Source organism: Lampetra fluviatilis, chromosome 22 (genome assembly GCF_964198595.1).
Source record: "Lampetra fluviatilis chromosome 22, kcLamFluv1.1, whole genome shotgun sequence".
In the NCBI taxonomy this organism is placed as follows: Eukaryota; Metazoa; Chordata; class Hyperoartia; order Petromyzontiformes; family Petromyzontidae; genus Lampetra; species Lampetra fluviatilis.
Genome location: NC_136296.1, coordinates 3,108,944 through 3,129,263, shown reverse-complemented (window position 1 = coordinate 3,129,263; position 20,320 = coordinate 3,108,944). Strand labels below are relative to the sequence as shown.

The 20,320-nt window shown below is 55.2% G+C and overlaps 1 protein-coding gene across 1 annotated transcript in view; it reads right to left on the bottom strand.

The window, feature by feature from the left end:
* The window catches only part of LAMA5 (laminin subunit alpha 5), a 202,859-nt gene that overhangs the window by 9,273 nt on the left and 173,266 nt on the right, over positions 1 to 20,320 (bottom strand). Inside the window, exons 64-79 of the mRNA XM_078866275.1 lie at positions 19,866 to 19,999; positions 19,337 to 19,508; positions 18,085 to 18,213; positions 16,268 to 16,410; positions 14,420 to 14,552; positions 13,428 to 13,562; positions 12,735 to 12,868; positions 11,631 to 11,804; positions 10,562 to 10,718; positions 9,516 to 9,700; positions 8,860 to 9,061; positions 8,331 to 8,489; positions 5,116 to 5,275; positions 4,082 to 4,215; positions 2,317 to 2,410; positions 488 to 607 (exon numbers count right to left, since the gene is read on the bottom strand). Of these exons, the coding sequence (XP_078722401.1) occupies positions 488 to 607; positions 2,317 to 2,410; positions 4,082 to 4,215; positions 5,116 to 5,275; positions 8,331 to 8,489; positions 8,860 to 9,061; positions 9,516 to 9,700; positions 10,562 to 10,718; positions 11,631 to 11,804; positions 12,735 to 12,868; positions 13,428 to 13,562; positions 14,420 to 14,552; positions 16,268 to 16,410; positions 18,085 to 18,213; positions 19,337 to 19,508; positions 19,866 to 19,999 (2,365 nt within the window). The remainder of the gene's footprint in view (positions 1 to 487; positions 608 to 2,316; positions 2,411 to 4,081; positions 4,216 to 5,115; positions 5,276 to 8,330; positions 8,490 to 8,859; positions 9,062 to 9,515; positions 9,701 to 10,561; positions 10,719 to 11,630; positions 11,805 to 12,734; positions 12,869 to 13,427; positions 13,563 to 14,419; positions 14,553 to 16,267; positions 16,411 to 18,084; positions 18,214 to 19,336; positions 19,509 to 19,865; positions 20,000 to 20,320) is intronic.

Genomic DNA, 20,320 nt, shown 5'->3' with positions numbered 1-20,320 from the left:
GAAGGCAGTATAGTACTATAGTAATAGAGCAAGTGCAGAATCGCTGAACCGGAATTGATAGCTTGAAAGCATTTAGCGCGGGGCCCTTGAAAGTGCGGGTCCCGTAGCATGTGTAGCTACTTTTGCTCCTAGGATAATCCGGCACTGCACAAGGTACAGAACACGTGGCAGAGAAACACACGGCGCAGAACACATGGACACGAGTTACGCGATGCAGATAACACAACACGTGTCACAGAATACACAGAACACACGGCACGAAGCGCACAGCACAACCAGCACTCATCGGGATACCGTACTCGGCACACGCAGAGCCTGCCGATGATACCCAATTCATGCATTGACATTTGCCCATTTTTGATGATGCTTTTAAGAAAAATGTCCACCGAGTTTTAGCGGCGTTCCAGCTACAATTGACAACGCGCTTCACGTGTGACGCGAGGCTGTGGCGGTGACGGTGGTGATGGCGCGGTGGCGAGAAACTCACGGGGCAGCCCTCCGACGTGCAGCTCCTGCTGCACTTGCGTGAGCAGCCCGTACGCCGGGCCCTTGACGGTACTCACGTCCCCATCCACGTCCAAGTGAAGCACGCTCCTGGTCTTGATCACTACAAACAAAAACAAACAAAAAGACAAAGGATCCCCCCGTGTAGCCTTAACAGACTGTCGGGGCAAGTGTTGTTGGTGAGCACCTATGAAGGCCGGCACGGCACACGAGGGGGTCGGTGGCCAGCACCACGCCCGACCACCTTTGTCTGCCTCGTGGCGATCTTTACACATTGCATCAGGTACTTATTTGAGGCTGAGTCGATCTAGGGGAGGCCCGGGACCGGTTCAGATAATCCTCACTGGTGGTGGCCGTGAGCGGGAATCGAACTCGGCTCACTGGGTTCGTAGCGCAGCGTAGCGCTAACCACTACACTACCGCTCTCCACCATCACTGCACATAAAGACTCTTTTCCTCTTGCACGATGTAGAAGCGACGAGCGCTGTTAGCGAACTTGCAGTAAGGCCACCGTGGCACACTGGGGCTGGTTGTCGCATTACATCCTACCACCTTTGTGGTAGGATGTAATGCGACATCCTACCACAAAACCAAGGCAGGTTACAGTTATCGTGGCACCACAGAACCACTTCTCCTTAATCCACATCCCTTAGCCCACACTAGATGGCGCTCCCTCCCCATGCAACGCGTGTTTTCAGTCTGATATGCTTTAGCTTACATAGATGGGCAATGTCAAATGGACGGGAGAAAATAGTAAGGTGACATCACGAGCAGTTCTTGCGCAGTCATTGGTGACCAGATTGAGACGATCAACTCCGATTAGCACGGTTGGCTACGTACGGTGTGAAAGGAGTTAAACATACATACGTACAACTCACCACATTTGAGGACCTGGTTTAATCACAAGAGGCCGAAGCTTAAGACTCAAACTCGGGCCCTGAGCGGTAGTGGTTCATCACTCTGACGCAGCCATTATTAACCGGCGGAACTCCCCAACCAATCTCGCACAGCAATGAACTCTTGATTAAATTTTTTTTTTTATCTAAATGATCAGAATCAGAATCTTTATTTAGATCGGAGGAATCCGATGAGCTATAAAGCTCTTTTTCAAAGATATCCAGGAGGGGCGGGTCGGAAAGTTAATTAACCTTAAACACGGCTGCTATTTTTACAATTCTAATCTCCTTTGGGTGGTAATTTCGAAGCTGCAATGCGTGTTCATCGTGGTGTCGTCAACACGGTCCTACAAAGCCATGGGGGGGTGGGCGCTGTTCTCAAATGCTGACATTCCACATTCCTATGGAAGAGACAAATCCCTCCATAGTTCAACCGCTGCTAAGAATGCACAACGCTGCTAATAATGCACACCGCAATTGCAGAGCCCCTCTCTCGATCCATTCCCACACCGTGTGAGCCATGGGGGTTGTTTGACCATACTTCACCATGCTGGTCAAGTGTGGGTTGGTAAATGGAGGGGGCTGTGGGAGGTGGCCTGGAACCGGTTCAGGTGTCACTCGTCACGGATAGTTGGCCGTAGCCCGGAATCAAACTAAGGTCGCCAAGTTCATAGTGCGGTGCGCTGACCACTACGTAACTGCTCCACGAACATTACAAGGTATGGGATTTTGGAAAGGATGGCATGACACTACTGCTCTAAGCAGCCCGGGCCAGCTTCTATTCCAGTGAAATCGACTGCCTTGGTCGTGACTTTGGCTCGGCACAAAGAAGTCACTCAAGGGTTCAAGTGAAGGTGGACGCAGGAGCCGAGCATCAGAGGGGCAGCTGTCGCAGTGGACGGCGACCGCGCCTCACCTGCGATGCGATGCCACTGGCCATCGCACAGCGAGCGCGTGGGGGAGACCGTGGCGGAGAACTCCTCCACGCCATCGTTCGCCAGCACAGTCACCTGCAAGCGACACGCAAGCACAAAAGAGAAAGATCCCTCCATGTCGACTTAACAGACTGTTGGGGCGGGTGCTCTTTAGCGAGCACCTATGAAGGCCGGCACGGTACATGAGGGGGTGAGTGGCCAGCACCAGGCCTGACCGCCTTTGTCTCCACAGTGGTCGTTGTCTATACACCGCACCAGGTATTCATTTGAGGCCGAGTCGACCTAGGGGAGGAGGCCCAGGACCGGTTGAGGTGATCGCCACTGGTTTTGGCCGTGAACAGGAATTGAACTCGGGTCACTGGGTTCGTAGCGCAGCGCGCTAATCGCTACAACCGCCGGTCCCCACGGCATCAAACTAGAGCCGGCCCCGGCACGGGCTGGGATGGTGTGGCCGAAACCCACGTCCTGCCGCCTTCATCTCTCCAGTGGCCGCATTCACATATCGCTGCGTCAGCAATAGGAACCCAAGGTCAGGCTCGTGGTAACGCCTCACACTGAGAGGATAGTCCGTGGCCGAGACCCAACCCCAGGTTGTTGGGATCGTCGTGCAAGGTACCAACATCGCACATGCACAACCAATCTCTGGCATTGTGTTCCCCCCGTAATGTTTCGTGGCAAACATACGTGCACATATGCACGATGAACCGCTTTTGCTCCGTACGTAGCCGCACGTGTTAATCGGAGGTGCCATCTCACGTCGGTATATATCATTCAACAACTCATCCGTTTCTCCAAGCGAAGTGGACTGCAGGGTCGAGTCATATGCGAGGTGTTTTGTCGCACGCCTACGATCTAAGCACTTGGAGGAGGGGGGGGGCAAAGGGTTTGGTGGCTCCAACAAAATTGTGAAACTCCCCAGCTCACTGGGCTGCAAGAGGAGCCAGGAGGTGGCAGTGGAGTGAGTGAATTGCATCCCTTCGTATGCGTGGGTTTTGTCCAGCTACTCCAGTTTCTTCCAACATGAAGCCAAACTCGTAATGGATACTGGCCATACAACACAATGCTGGAGCCTCCCCTGAGGTTTATGTGGATAATTAAAAGGCGTATGTCACTGGTATACAACAGAGGTGGAGTGGTGGTGCAGTGGTTAGCGCGCCGCGCCTTTAACCGGGCGACCACGGCTAACACCGGTGGTGAGTGATGCCTAAAACAGTCCTGGGCTTCACCACTTCACCAACCTACAATGACGAGGATGGTGAAGTATGGTCATACAACCCCCACGACTAAAAAACTAAACTATCAACTATTTTTATTTCACCAGGTATGGCCCACTGAGCTATGTAGCTCTTTTTCAGAAACGATCTGGCCCCAAATGATAGCTCAACGAAGCGGCTTATCACGTGGAAATGTATAGCAGCTAAAATACTCTAAACGCACGTTGATTAAAAATGTGGAGGGGAAAATCCCAGCGACCATGGGGAGAGAGAGAGAGAACACGCAAACTCCAAATATACAACAGGCATCAGGGTCGGGATGGAACCCACGACCTCCTGTATACCAGGCGAGGTAGTTAACATCTCGCCACCGTGGCGCCCCCGCCATGGGAAGGTCTCCTTCCAGCAGCTGATTGGCAAAGGGCTACAACATATGGCCCGGGACGGTGGGGCAAGGATCAATCGTGGGAATGTGACAGCGGCCGTTGCCGTGCCGCGTCTCCGCTGGAGTCCGTGCGCCACGGCCGCTTACCTGGCCACCGTGAAGGTAGAGGGCGAGGTATCGCGTGGCGCCCGGGCGACCCAGGTGCAGCAGCTGCCCCGAGGGGTGGTGCGGCCGGACCTCCAGCGCCAGATCCAGCTTCGACGCCACCTCCACGGCCTCGTCTGCAGTGCCACAGGGGTCAGGGGAGTAAGTGTGTGTGTGGTGAACTTCTTTCGCACGCATACGTAGCCAACCGCGCTAATCGGAGGTGCGCGGGAAAGATGACAAACTTTACACAAAAAGCAGTTCTAAAGAAATGAGTTTGTCAATCTAGATGATGATTTAAAAGTGCACAGCTCCAGTGGCTTCCTAATATCGGAAGGAGGAGCATTCCAGACGGCCGCAGAAGTGCATCTGAACGTGCGCGATGCGGTGACTGTCTCCGTTCTATGGGTGGCCAAAAAGTGCAGTGATACCAACAACTGTTAGGGCGAGCGCTGTTATTGAGCTTCTATAAACGCTGTCACAGCACACAACAAGGATGTGGCCAGAGCCACGCACGACCGCCTTTGCATTTCCAGCGCTGATGTACGCACCGCACTGGGTGCTCGTTTAAGGCCGAGCCAACCTAGGGGAGGCCCCAAACCAGTTCTGTAATCCCATATCACTCTCCTCTAACGTTAGACATGGCCAGGAATTCAACTTTCGATGCCGGCTTCGTAGCGCGGTGGCCACGGCCGTGAATTGATCTCGCGGATGCCAGGTTCACAGCGGCGTTTCATAATTTACCTTGTCAAGAAGTGAAACGTAAAAAAAAAACTGTAAATATTTGCAAGATAACGACACCGCTGCACGTCGTGACGCGGCGACGCGGCAGCACGACGACACCCGCGTGGGGCTCGCCGTGCTGCGTCGCGTCGTTGCGAGGTGTGTATGTACGTTGAACTTTTTTTGCACCATACGGGGCAAGCATGGTTTTTCTCCTCCACATTTAGAAACGTGCGTTTACACGGCTTATTCGATGCTAGGTTGAGGGCGAGGGAGCGGGGGGGGGGGGGGCAATGCCGGCACGGCTCTCTCACCCAGCAGCACGTGGCCGCCTTCGTGCGAGAAGAACACGCCGGGCGTCGTGGGCGCGGAGGTGCAGGTCGTCACGGCGAAGCGGCGCGCTGGCTCCCCCAGGGGCGCTCCGTTGAGCCGGGCCCCGCGCACGCAGCCACGCAGCCCGGCCCTCCAGCGGCCCTGCGGTGGGGGGGGGGGGCGGTGACGGCACACCCGGGGCGCGCGACGCCTCCCGTTAGAACGGTGCTCCTCCTTCTCGGCCCGTGTGGCTACCGTCAGCGCCACGTAGCAGTGACCAGCGCTCGCTGGTGCATGACGCGGATCGAGCGCCTTACGAACACGGAACGCGCAAATGCACGACAGGAAACGAATGCATTACGAGCGCAAAACAGAGCTACAAACAATACCAAACACCAGCATTGACTTGGCCTCTAAGCACTGAAGGGACGCCTGAACACGTGATCTCTCTCTATTTACATAACATAACTTTGCGCACCATTGCGGAGAACATAACAAAGATAAATAAGCAGACAATTCATCCTTCACGTATATTTGTTCCTCGATGTAACATTTTTTTAAAGCGATTTGTACACATCTCATCAGCTGCATCATGGCCTTCTGGAACTTAATATAATTCTCACGAAGAAGGGCGGGTGGAAAAATGCTGCCCCTTATTCTTTGTAATAAAGGGTCTCAGAACGAGCTCATCCGCTTCCGCGGAATATTCTCTAGTATGGGGCGGTGCTTGGCTTTGCGAGAGATACGAATAAGTCTGTCAACGAGTGTGAACGCTCGCGATCGCGCGCTCTCACGAGTCCGGTCCATCGGGATTGCGCGCTGCTCACACAGTGATAGCTCTGTGGAATAGCAAGGCTGTTTTAAGTTTCGATTTAAAGCTTTCGTGACTGCAGGGATTCATCTTCTTGGTTCTTTCGGTAAAGTCACATAAAATGGAAATAATAAAATAATAAAATAAAACGTTATCAAATAATTCTCACGACGTTTCGGCCACAATGCAAGCAGCCGTCCTCAGGTGAAGACCAGATCTGTCGGGGAGACAGCGTCTGAATGTTTTAAGTGTCGAGCAAAACCTGCTGAGACTCAAGCATGGATGTGGAACATCTCCCACAGGCGACCGCCTCCAGCTCCTCGGGTTTGGAGACCCCCGGTGAAACTGCGCTGGCCGCATCGCCGCACAACGCTTGCGGGCGGGAACAGCAGCAGTAGCAGCAGCAGCAGGAGCAGCAGCAGCAAGGGTAGCAGCAGGAACCGAAGCATCAGCAGCAGCAGGAACAGGAGCAGCAGCAATAGCAGGAGTAGCAACAGCAGCAGTAGCAGCAGTAGCAGCAGTAGCAGCAGCAGCAATAGCAGGAGTAGCAACAGCAGCAGTAGCAGCAGTAGCAGCAGCAGGAGCAGCAGTAGCAGCAGCAGGAGCAGCAGGGACAGGAGCAGCAGGGTAACCGTGGGTTGTGGATCGTAGACAGCGTCGATTTGGGGTCCTGTTGAGGCCGGCGCTGTGCACTGCTCAGCAAGATATGACGGAGCAGATTGGTACAGACCCTTGTAGATCAGAAGCAGAAATTTATTTAGGCTGCAGGAGGAATGTGATGAGTTATGAGGCTCTTTTTCAAAGATGTCCAGTAGGGGCGGGCCAACAAGATGAGCAGGCATGGTTTTGTAAATACAGTCACACCTCGGGATACGACCGCTTTGGAATATGTCGAATTTTATATACGTCGTGTTTTTGACGAGAAAAAAATGTCTCGGGATATGACGTCTTGCTTTGGGATACGACGCGCTTGCTAGAACTTGTATGGGTCGGGATGAGTCACCGCGTACCCGCGTCGACCCCGTTCAGGACTGAAAAAAGCGCCACTCCTCAGTCTGCCTGTAGATCTCGTTCAGTGCACAAACCCTTGCTATAACTCTCTGTGAATTTTGACGTGTTTTTTGCGAATTTATTCAAGATGGGTCCTAAGAAGGTTTGTGAGAAAAGCCAAGCTACAAAGAAAATGGTTAGGATCGCTATTGACGTGAAAAAGAGATCATAGAAAAGTATGATTTCAGCTTCCTGAAGTTTTAATGGAAGGGGACTCTCCTTGCAAAAAATTACATCTCCTCCTCCTCCCCTTCCTCACCACCATCCTCGCAGGCTATCAACTCCTCTCAGCAAGGTAAAGTGATGTTACATTATATTTGTATTTTAATTAATGCATTTATTAAAATTTATGTATGCATTTTAGTAATAAGTAGTGCCTAAATTATTTTATACAACCCCATTAATGTATACGCCATCTAAAATATAATTTCTTATACTCTGGAACGGATTATTTCCTTTCCCTTTATTTCTTATGGGAAAAATTCGTTTGGTATACGTCGTTTTCGGTATAAGTCCTACCAGTGGCGGCTCCTGCAAAATCTCTCAGGGGGGGCAAATGTCTGGATGATTGATAAGGATAAGGTCCACCCATGCAATGGATAAATTAACAGCTTAAGCATGTAAAGGCAACTTCACTTCTTTAATAATAATGAAAAATAAAGTGACTCTTACAATACATCTTGTTTGCTTCTATACTCACTATTAATACAATCCACTCAAGTTTCTTTTATTAAAGATTCCACTAGGTGACGACAAATTATATTGTTGGATGAAACGTGCTTACGTATGATGACGTAAGCACGTTAGTGCGAGCCCTACCGGAAGCCATAGAGAATGCATTGCAGCGCCCCCCGTTCGAAAAAAAACATCTTTGAATATAAGTCTATGGGGCCACTCGGGGCGATTCTCAGCCGGAGTGAAATCGCCCAAAAAGAGGCGGTACTCCACAGAACGTGACATGACGCTGATTGGACTATATCCAGAGGCACAGTGACGGCTAGCGTGACTCTGTGGTTGAATGACATTGGTGGTGCGTCGCCCAATCGCCCTAATGAAGAAACTGCCCCTGAGTCCTACATTCTGGAACGAATTAACGACGTATACCGAGGTACCACTGTAATCTTGTCGTTTGATGGGTCACCAATGTAACCCATCTCGTATCGGGAACATTATCAGATAAGATTTCCGTTTTGCAACTCTCAGGCGAGCCGCGGCATTTGACACAGCCCCGGAGCGTCGCTGGCACCGTCTCACGGAGCGATGCCGACGGCACAAATCGCAACACGACTCGGAATTAATCTCTCGAATCGGGCGAAACGCCCCGACGCGGCGCGACGAACGTGGGCGGCTTTCTACCTGCAGGTGTCGCCGGCCCACGCCGCTGGCGACGCCGCCCAGGTAGAGCGGGGAGCGCAGGCCGAGCTCCGGGCCCCCGCGGCGTGCCGGGGCGGCCTTCGCCGCCGAGCCGTCCACGATCAGCTCCCCGCGAGCCTCGGGGCCCACCACCACCTCCACCTACGCGACACGGAGAGCGACGGACCGGCGGGCAACGTCACGTCGGGGGGTTGCCACCTCTGCGGTGCAAACACAACCGGGGCGCATCTCGATGCCACATCTAAAGTGATGTCCAGATCACTATGAGCATCGAGGCCCACAGGGCTCCCCCACTACGCCGCTTGCTTCGTCTGTACGGCAAGAAGAGAGATTTTTCGACCGATTTAAGTAATGAGCTCCGATGTGTAACATCTGCAAATGACAACGGACTGCATTCGCCATCAGCAGCTGCTGGAACGTGGGCTGCGCCTCCCCGAGCAAGTCGACGAGCACGGCCAAGGCCGCAGAAACTCATCGCGGACCCATCACGGGACCCATCACGGCCACGCACCGAGTGCCACTGGCCGTCGTTGACCTTCTTCGGGCTCTTCAGCTTGAGCCTGTGGCCCCGTTTTCTGCTGCTGCCGACGGTTAAGTGGAGGTGCCCGTGGGCCAGGTGCACGTCCAGGTGCCGCCCGTCGTCGTCCCCGCCGCTGGACGCGTACACGAGCAGCCCATTGCTGGCGTCGGTCTTCAGCTCCAGCGAGAGGTGCCTGGGCGCATTGAGGGCACGGACAACGATGCTCACACACGAAGACTACACCGATTTTATTTGACCAGGTGAGGCCTACTGAGCGATACAGCTCTTTTTCAGAAGTGACCCGCTTACACACACACACACTCCCACGTACACACACACACACACTCCCACACACTCCCACGTACAAACTCCCACATCCACACTCACCCACGTAGATCTAAAACGCATTCCTTTAGAACAGCTTCTTGTGGTTAGTTTGTTGGCACCTCCCAAAAGCACGGGTGGCTACGTACGGTGCCAAACGAGTTCTACACACCTACGTACATTTCCACATTTGGTCCGCTGCGGTGGAATCGCGCCGCACGTGCGTTTCCCCCACGAGAGGCGGTCGTGCGCGGCTCGGCACCGTTGCCCCCGCCCCCGCACCCCGCCTGTGTGTCCCGCCCGCAGCGTCGCGAGCGACTTACACTTTGGCGAGCGTGGGCGTGGGGAGCGCGAACTCGGCGTGGCTCTCCTTGGCGCCCCCAAAGAGCAGCCCCGCGTCATCGCCGTTGCCCCCGCTGGAGCCCCCCCGCGGCCCCGCACAGCCGCCCTCGCCGGGCCACGCCGGCACGCCGTCCTGCACGGGCCTCAGGTGCCGCGCTGACGAACCCTGGGCACGCGGTCACCACCAGTCACGTGGTCAACACCGGTTACGGGATCACCACCGGTCACGTGGTCAACACCGGTCACGTGGTCACCACCGGTCACGTGGTCAACACTGGTTACGGGATCACCACCGGTCACGTGGTCACCACCAGTCACGTGGTCAACATCGGTCACATGGTCAACATCGGTCACATGGTCAATACTGGTCACGTGGTCACCACCGGTCACATGGTCAACACCGGTCACGTGGTCACCACCGGTCACATGGTCAACACTGGTCACATGGTCACCACCAGTCACGTGGTCACCACCTGTCACATGGTCACCACCAGTCACGTGGTCACCACCTGTCACATGGTCACCACCGGTCACATGGTCACCACCGGTCACATGATCACCACCGACCACACATTCTGTCTCTGTTTAGGCCCCTTCCTTCAGACACAGGATTTGGTTTGTTTGAGACCCCCATGCTCAGAGACCCATAGACTCACAAAGAGATCTTTGAATGACCGCTTCAAGAAAATGAACAACGGCGCTATATCTGTTGCGCATCCTGAGATGCAGTCCGATGCATTCGCGATATGAATAAAGATTTGTATTCTATTGCCGTACTAAATTACCAGCATAAGTCTAACCCAAGTGTGAATCTGCTCAAGTGAGCAATGGTGGAGGTGGATAATATCTGTGGATGGATCCGAAACAGTTGTGGAAATTCCAGACTTTTATAGCGAGGGCCCATCTCTGATGATGGCAACGGCGACGATTTTGTTTAAGACGAAGATGATATTGACGACGACAATGATATTGATGATGATGTTGGCGACGATGACTATGTACGATAGCCACGCGGCGCTGCCCGTACGCGGAGTCTGGGCGCGCGCTGTCGCTGGGCGCTGCTTCGGGACGACGCGGCCAGAGTGAGCGCTGCGGGCGGCCGCTGCTCGTCGGGGCAGCTCTCCAGCGACACCTGCACCTTGGTCAGCAGCTGCAGGTCCTGCACCACCACGTCCCGGCCGGGCCTGGGAGCGCACGCGTGGCGGGGGGGAGGAGGTTGGGGGGGGGGGGGTCACAGCACGCGCGTTCACAACATACCAAGCGGCTGTTAAGGAAGTAAACATGACGTGGGTATTACACCGTTGCACTGCAGCACGACATCATCATTACACTGCATGACGTCATTCGTCTCAAAACATGGATGCTGATCTCGGACGAGGGTCTGCAGTCGTTGCACTTTGAATATAGAACAGCGGCGTGGATGGGAATCGAATGCAACTCGGTCGGCTAACCGCTGCCCCGCCACTCCCACAACAAACACAAGGCAGATCCTCCACAAGTTGTGGAGGCGAGGGCTGTTAGCGAGCACCTATTAAAGCCGCCTTTGACTCCCTGGTGGCTGTGTTTAAACATCACACCAACTACGCATTTGAGGCTTAGTCAACCTAGGGGAGGCCCAGGATAGGTTCAGATCATCGTCACTGGTGTTGGTGGCTGTGAGCGGGACTCGAATTCGGGTTGCCAGGGTAGTGCAGCGCAATAACCGCTCCACTACCGCTCCAAAGACAAAGATCCCCTGTATAGACATAACAGACTTTTTGGAGCAAGTTCTGTTAGCAAACAACTATGAAGGCCAGAACGGCACACGAGAGGGTGGGTGGCCAGCGCCGTGCCCGACCGCCTTTGTCTCCCCAGTGGCGATGTTTACACACCGCACCAGGTACTCATTTGAGGCCGAGTAATCCTAGGGGAGGCCCAGGTCCGGTTCATAGTCACCGGTATTGGCCGTGAGCGGAAATCAAACTTGGGTCCCTGGGTTCGTATCGCAGCGTAGCGCCAACCACTGCACCAACGGCTCCCCACTCATGCGCACGCATCCACTACGACTACACGCGCGCAACGGGGCCGTCGAAGGGTGACCCCCCCCCCCCGCACACCGACGTATGAAGACGTCGCTGATGCAGCCGGAGAAGTTGTCAAAGCCGAGCGGGGGCGGCGCGTCGGGGACCCCACCCACGAAGAGGCGTCCGGGCTGAGCCTCCCGGCCGGCGGGGCGCATGGAGGGCGCCGCACTGTCGCTCGCGTCCACGTCGTCCAGCACCAGGCGCAGGCTGCACGCGGAGAGACGAGAGCGACGGTCGCACCTCCACCAACCACACACACCCCCCCCCCCCGCACCTGACACCGTGCAGCCCGCTACCGGGGACCGCTGACGACGCTCGTGAAGGCGAAACGGGCAAACCTCTGTGGCCCGGAACGGAGACTGCTGGAGCAAGCGGCTGCTTCGTTTGTTTGTTTTTTTTGGAACAAAACAACAAGAGCCCAAAGCACAGACCCCGTGGTCAACGTGGGGGAGGGGGGTCACAACACAACTCCGCGGACTCACCGCCCCACACGCGCGGGGACTACGAGTGGGAGCGTCGCCTGTTATACAGGCGGGTGAGAGGGGGGGGGGTAATAAGCCATTAGGGGCGAGAGTGGAGGGAGCCGATACGCGCTGCCTGATGTAGCTGCCCTCCTCAGAAGTCCCGCGGGGCGGCGACTGAACCGCGTCGATCCCCAGATGGAGCAAGCGCTGCTGGGCGAGCGCCGATAGAGGCTTCGACGAAGGGGCCGTGTGGAGCGCCGTGGCCAGCGCCACGCCGCTCCGCTTTTGTATCCCCCAAGTGTCAGTGTTTTGCATATCGCACCGGGTACTTATTTAAGGCCGAGTAAACCTAGGGGAGGCACGAGGGCCGGTTCAGATGTTCGCCACCGGCGTTGGCCGTGAGCAGGAATCAAAACTCGGGTCACCAAGTTCATAGCGCGGTGCGCAAACCTGCTACGGAACCGCCCCACACGCAGGCACACACACAGACACATGCATGGACACAGACGCACACACGCAGAAAGAACGACGAAGCCGCACGAACACACGCAGCATGCTCAGGGGGGGGGGGGCACGCGCATCGAGCTCGTCTCTTCTGACAAGCCAGAGCCTGCGGTGGCAATACGGAAATTACACGTTCGTACGGCCGAGACGGGGCAGGCCGAGATGGCACCTGGAGGAGTTGCGCAGAGCGAAAAGGTAGTGGTTGGAGCCGTCGTTGTATCCGGCGCTCATGGTCCGCAGGGTGTCCTCCTTCGTCTTCAGGACCACCGCCCCCTCTTTGAGGGAGACGGACAGAATTTCACCCTGCACACACACAGACACACACACAGACACACACACACAGACACACACACACAGACACACACACACACAGACACACACAGACACACACACACAGACACACACATACAAACGAAGATCCCCCATGTGGCCTTAACAGACTGTTGGGGCAAGTGCTGTTCGCGAGCACCTGTGAAGGTCGGCATGGCACACGAAGGGGTGGGTCACCAGCACCACACTACCACTCACCACGATGCACCACTCCCACACAGTCAACTCTCGATGAGCCTGGGTAACAGTCTGTTAAAGGCTGTATGGGGGAGCTTTTTTTTTTGCAGTGACCAAGAAGGGGAACTTGCTTCACTTGGACATGGATGGGGGATGTGAGCAGCGTCAAGGGCCTGGTGCCCAGGCTGCTCGCTCGCACACACACACAGCAGAAGCTGCACGATGGAGGGCTGCCCCGTGAGTCTCTCCCCACCGCACCACCACAACCACCGCCACCGCGCATCACACGTGACATGAGTCACCGACCGTTGATACTGGGGTGGGCGGTGTGGCCGGCTTCAGGCCGGGCCACTACCTGCAAGGAGTAGTAGAAAAGCAGGCCGCTGGGCTGCATGGTGCGGAACGTGAGCCCCGTCTCCAGTACGGGGTAGGGCTCCTTGACGGCCAGGGACATGAACCCATCGCCCGCCAGGTAGGCCTTGCGCGACACCTGCACACCGAGGTCAGAGGGGGTGCGAGCGCTTGAGAGGCCACGGGGCCAGCGGCGAGACCTCGGGGAGCGCGATTGCAAGTCGAGCGTCTGGGTTACACGCGAGGGATGCATGACGCAAGCATCGTGAAGGTTTTTGGGTTGGATCTGGCTAATCGCCCGACGACGCTGGTTGTTGTAATTGCCAGGGAAAACGTCACAATACTCGAATTGTAAACGTTGCGGGTTTACTCTCAAAACAACAAAACCAAGTCTGCTGAAGTCGTCACTAATTGGCACGTTTTGTTCACGTGACAAACCTTACTAATTGGCCGTGTCGGGTGGTGGTGGGTTAATGACACATTTATATTCACGCGATCTAACCCCAAAAAAGCTTTATTATGATTAATATTGATCGCGAAGGCCTTCTACGCGTTAGATTGCGTAACACTTCGTTTCTAAAAATCGTGTGACGTTACCTTTGTAACGAGACATTTCTTTTTCGGCGGGCTTGCGATCCTGTGAGCCCTACGCACATTTTAGCGGATTCAAAATGTGATTCACATCTCGTTGGGTGGCTACAAACCAACAAGTTGGGAGACTTCCAGTGACGTTCACCCGGGTTCAGTTACGCAAACACATTTGATCCTTCGAAAAAGTAAACTATTTTTTTTTAACCAGGTAAGGCCAACTGAGCTATATACCTTACCTATACCTTTTTCAGAAGCGACCTGGCCACAAATGACAGCTCAACAAAAGTGGCTTAAAACATGGACATTTATCGCTGCCAAATACTTTAAACGCACGTCGATTGTAAATGTGGGAGGGAAAAAAAACGGAGGACCCGGAGAACGAAGGGCAAGGCGCGGTGCGCGTACCAGCACGTCGTCTGAGCAGCCGGCGCTCACTCCGATCATCTGTTCCTTCTGCAGGTCCAGGTTGGTGTCCTGCACCTTGAGGCTCAGGAGGCAGCCCTTGAGCCCCGTCTCCGTCGTCACGTGGGTATGGCTCCTGCGAGTCACGACGACGCCAACAACCCCTTGGGGGTCAAACCGCACCTTCACGCCCACCGCCCCGGCTCGCGATCGTCAACCGTCATGACTCGTTCATCGCTCCATCGCAAGATGCACAACAACATCGGCTTTACAATGCGCGCACGGCGTCACAGCCGCAAATCTGTGCCATCGATCACCGATTCCGACATACTTCCAGGACAAGTCGTAGGTAGTCACAGGAGCACTATCGGCGATTTAAACTCTAACGTTGGCTGCTGCGCCCCTTTCGCTAAGAATGCATCGACCGCAACCTCACAGATTCACCACCAACCACCGGGCAGACACCGTGAGTGTGCTATGATAGAGGCCCATTGCTGGTAACAGACCACGAGTGCCACACACCCCTTCCCCCTAGTTCTCTGTAAAATAACATTTTTTTTCTTTTTTTACCAGGTGAGACCCACCGAGCTATGTAGCTCTTTTTCAGAAGCGACCTGGCTATCACAAATGTTAGCTTAACGAAGTGGCTTATCACGTGGAAATTTATCGCAGCCAAAGACTCCAAACGCACGTTTCTAAATGTGGGGGGAAATGCCGGAGGACCCTGCGAAAACTCCACGCGATCACGGGAAGAACATGCAGTCTCCAAATATACAGCAGTCGTCGCGGGGTCAGGTTCGAACCCACGACCTCCTGTGTACCAGACGAAGGCGGTTACATTCTCGCCAACGTGACGCTAACCTGCGATCGCACCTGCAGAGCGCTGCAACTCTACAGGCCGAGTGGGAGAGGCATGGCAGTCGGCGGCTGCGATGACGACGAAGGAGCAAGTCGCGTCGTCATCACGCTAAAAAAACGAGCGCCAGGTGAGGCTCATCTCCACCGGCTATACCTGAACTAGCAGGGGAAATTCCACATTGCTATGCCGGGGGACAGTCTCCCCATAAGGACGTCCACTGCTGACCTCACACCAAAGAAAACTCAAGTTATTAACCGCAGAGGAAGGATGGTAAAGAGATGGATTGAGTCGATTGCTTGAATCTCAGCACTCTGAATACACAGAGGGGTCGTGGGGAATTCAGCCAGCAGGAGGCTGTGCGCATTGTCGTGAGGTGTGCTGCTGCTGCTACCACTACTGCTGCTGCTACCACTACTGCTGCTCCTGCTGCTGCTACCATTGCTACTGCACCTGCTGCTGCTACCACTGCTGCTGCTCCTGCTGCTGCTACCATTGTTACTGCACCTGCTGTTGCTACTGCTACCACTACTACTGCTGCTACAGCTGCTACCACTCCACCTGCTACTGCTACCATTGCTACTGCACCTGCTCCTGCTGCTACCCCTGCTGCTGCACTTGCTGGTCCTGCTACTTCTGCTCCTGCTGCTACCACTGCTACTGCAGCTGCTGCTACTGCTGCTACTACTACTGCTGTTCCCATTGCTGCTGTTTCCATTGCTGCCGCTACAGCTTCTGCCACTGCTGCCGCTGCTCCTGCTGCCACCGCTGCTGTTGCTCCTGCTGCTGCCGCTACCGCTGTGCCTGCTGCTACTACCGCTTCTGCTGCTACGCCGCTGCAGCGACACCTGCTGCCCCTGCTGCTGCGCCTGCTGCTGCCCATGCCGCTCCTGCTGTTGCCGCTACTGCTGTTTCAGCTGAGCCTGCTGCTCCTGCAGCTGCCGTTGACTGCTGCCACTTCTACTGCTGCTGCTCACGCCGATGCGTCTGCTGACCGCTCGCTGATGGCTCCAGGTGGGACTCCGCCGATGAACATGCGCTTGAAGACCATGGTGCCAGGCTGCGTGGCGCCCTGCGCGATGGTGATGCGGTCCAGACGCAGGTACATGCGGCCTGCCTGCCGGTGAATGATCTGGATCTGTTCAGAGACAAAGACAAAGATTTCACCCCCCGCCAGCCATGTGGCTTTTCACAGAGTTGCTGGGGCAGGTGCCGTTATCGAGCATCCGCCTGAGGCCCGTCGCGGCACGCGAGGGGTTAATGTGGCCAACATCGCACCCTCCACATTTTTCTACCCGGTCGCTATTTTTTTTTTATTCCCCTTTCTTGGCCGAGCCAACCAAGGGGAGGCCCAGGACTGGTTGAGCTATCGGCCACTGATGTTACCGGCAGCCGGTAATTATCGAACTCGTGTCACTGGTTATAAAGCGCAGTGTGCTAACCACTGTGCCACCTGGCTCTGTGCAACAACAACAACAGCAACAACAACAGCAACAACAACAGCCGCTATTTGCCGAAAAGTGGCGGTGACATCACCACAGCGCTTGTGCCAGGCGAGGTGCACTTTTGCAAAGACACCAACAACAATATCCCGTACAGCCTTAAACAAACTGTGGTTAAGGCTGGCACAGCACACGAAGGGCTGGGTGGCCAGCACCGCTCCATTGCCTCCCCAGCGGCAATGTTTTACACAGCGCACCAGGTACTCATTTCAGTTTAAGTTTTAAGTTTCATTTATTTGGTATAGCCCTGTGAGGCATTCGGCTCTTGAATCGGGTGCAACCGCAACAAACAAAAAACAAAAACATGAACAAGAAAACATCTTAAAGTGACTACGCGCAAACAGAAAAATCCAGGCCTATCCGGCCTAGGGGACCATGACCAGTTCAGATAATCGTCACCGTTGTTGGCCGTGAGCGGGAATCGAACTAGAGTTCCGCCCGGTTCGTAGCGCAGCGGCGCCAACCGCACACACCGGCTCAGCGCAGCACGATGGACTGCCGCGTCGCAGCGGCAAAGGGGACGCCTTCAATTCGGGTCATCAAGAGACCACGGAGAGCGTCCACGGTCAAGACCGGCCACTGGGCAGTGCTCATTTCCCCGTCGGTTTGTGCCTAGCTAGACAGAAAACGAATTCCACATTCCCATGGCCACCAGGAGGGGGGGGGGGGGCAATTTATCCACAAGACAAACGCGGTCCCACGGAGTGACGGTGCTTAATTGATCGTCCACGGAGAGACGATGAGCCGGCTCAGCCACCGCGCGGGATTTGAACTCTCAACCGGCGGATGCTGCTGCGTTGTCGAGCGCTGACGCTGTGGGGCAACGTGGCCGAGTGGCCGCGGCGGATAGAGCGTGGCGGAAGGGCTGCGAGTTCTGACCCTGAGTGGGGGGGCTTTGACTCGGGCCACGATCAGAATATTTGTTTATACTTGGAGGAATCCGATGAGCTGCAAAGCTCTTTTTCACAGGTGCACAAAGTCCGAGTGCTGTTGTAAACATGTTTTGTGTGTTTCCTTCAAAATTACGGCTTTCCAGACTCCCCTGCCTTTACGTCACGATGGGTTTTCTCGTCATGGTTATAGATTTTGCACAGATGTGCTCGAGTTACTCTGGGGGGACGAGTAGCACGTTGTGAGTAAGTCAACAGCGCTTGTCCTATGGATAGACTCAGCCCCGACATAGCAACGTGGAATATCCACCACTAGCTCACAGCCGTAAATGAGTGGCCGGCGACGGGCATGGAGCAAGGAGGGGGGGGGGGGGGAGGGTGGTGGGGGGGGTGTGGGGGCCGGAGCGTGCGATCGCATACCGTGTGCGGCTGCCCGTCGTTGACCGGCTTCTTCTCCGTGAGCGTGGGAATGCTGACGCCCTGGATGTAGCCGAAGTCGTACGCCAGCCTCAGCAGCCCGTCCTGGATCTCCAGACTCAGGAACTTGTCCTGCGCACACGCGTTCGCGCGACAACGCTGACGATGACGACGATGCGCTGTAGGAGAACAGGGGCTGTGTGCGGTGTGGTGGCGGCTGTGGCATCGAAACGCCGAAAAGCAGGGCTCTATTGTTATAAGCACGCACGTCTGTTGAACTTCTTTCACACCGCACGTAGCCAACCGCGCTATTCAGAGGTGCGTGTGGTGGCCTGCGTGGCCAGAATGCGGCCTGCAAGCCACAGCTCTCTGGATGAAAGAGAGAGATCGGAAAGCCGTAGACACGAGCGACGCAGATACTCCCGTCGAGAGATAGGCAAGGGATAGTGAGCGACGCCGGAGAGAAAGAGGTCCACAATCGTGGCCACCTGCTCGGACGTCGTGCCGTCTGGGGCACGCGGGACATGCCGTCGCGTGGCCCCGCAGGGAAAAACACTCCCACGCCTCGACCCTCGTTCAGGACATCAGGCCTGGCAGACGTCCACCAGGTGATGGACATATGTTGAACTTTCGTCGCACCGTACGTAGCAATCCACGCTTATTGGAGATGTGGGTTGGGAAGGACAACAAACTAAACACAAGAAGCAGTTCTGAAGAAATGAGTTAACGAGGGTGGTGGGTGTTCACGTCCACCGGTGATGATGTCCTTCCCCCCCGCCCCCCCGCGCCTCAGATTATCACGGTTGCCTACGTACGGTGCCAAAGAAGCTCGACACACACACACTTACATACAGACACACGGACACACTTACATACAGACACACTTACATACAGACACACTTACATACAGACACACTTACATACAGAGACACTTACATACGGACACACTTACATACGGACACACTTACATACGGACACACTTACATACGGACACACTTACATACAGACACACTTACATACAGACACACGGACACGCGGACACACTTACATACAGACACACTTACATACGGACACACTTACATACAGACACACTTACATACGGACACACTTACATACGGACACACTTACATACGGACACACTTACATACGGACACACCTACATACGGACACACCTACATACGGACACACTTACATACAGACACACGGACACGCGGACGCGCGGCAGCCGAGCGCTGAGAAGCGCCGCGTCACCCACCCCGTCGGCCATATAGAGCACGAGGGCGTTGTCGGCCGACGTGCGTATCTCCATGTCGAACTTGGCGAGCGTGGGCTTGATCTTCTTGTCCCGGTCCACGTCCTCCACGCTGATGAAGCCCGAGCCGTCGAAGTAGAAGGTGTTGCTGTTCCTCTCCAAGAAGCCCTTGCCTCTGCGCGGACGCCGCGTTCACAAGTTTCCCGGGTGAGATTGACTCTCGCCTTCGGTAAAACGCCATGATGCATTGTGGGCGCTTTCCTGCCTAGGCTGATTAGCCGTCCGCGCATTACCTCTGTCTATCCGTCCCTTCCGTCTGCTTGTGACGCGGTGGCCGGACAGGTAACGCGCTAGCTCTCTTAAAGATTATTCGTAATGAATGAGTGTCGCTATCACACCCGATAGAAAGCCAAGGCGTTTGAGATGCTGGCCCATTTTAAAATATATAAATATTTAAATCCTCGCTCTTCGTCACGTACGGGACGGGCAAATTGTGTGTGGGCGTTGCGGCGCGGCGCGTCCGTACACTCACCGCCCGCACGGGTAGGAGAGCGTGGTGTTCATGTTGATGAGCCGCTCAAAGTTGTAGAGGCTCACTGCGTTGTCGTTGATGGTGGCAAGCTCGATGCAGCCGATGAAGTTGGGGTAGCGCAGGCTCAGGGGCAGCTGAGCCGACATGGGCGGGGGGGGGAGAGTTAATGGGAGAGTTAGGTGGGAGAATAAAGGAGAGAGTAAAGGGTGAGAGTTAAAGAGGAGTACAATGGGGAGAGTGAAGGGGCGAGGAAAGTCGATGACAACTGTTGCCAGTGACACGGGCACGGCGGGTGAAGCCCAAATCCTCGCGTAGATGATGTGCGATGTTTCTAGTGAATAACACAGACTGGGTGTTTAATGTATGCGAATGTCGTAAGGAGCGCGTACGTACGGAGCGCGTACGTACGGAGCGTGTATGTACGGAGTGTGTACGTACGGAGCGTGTACGTACGG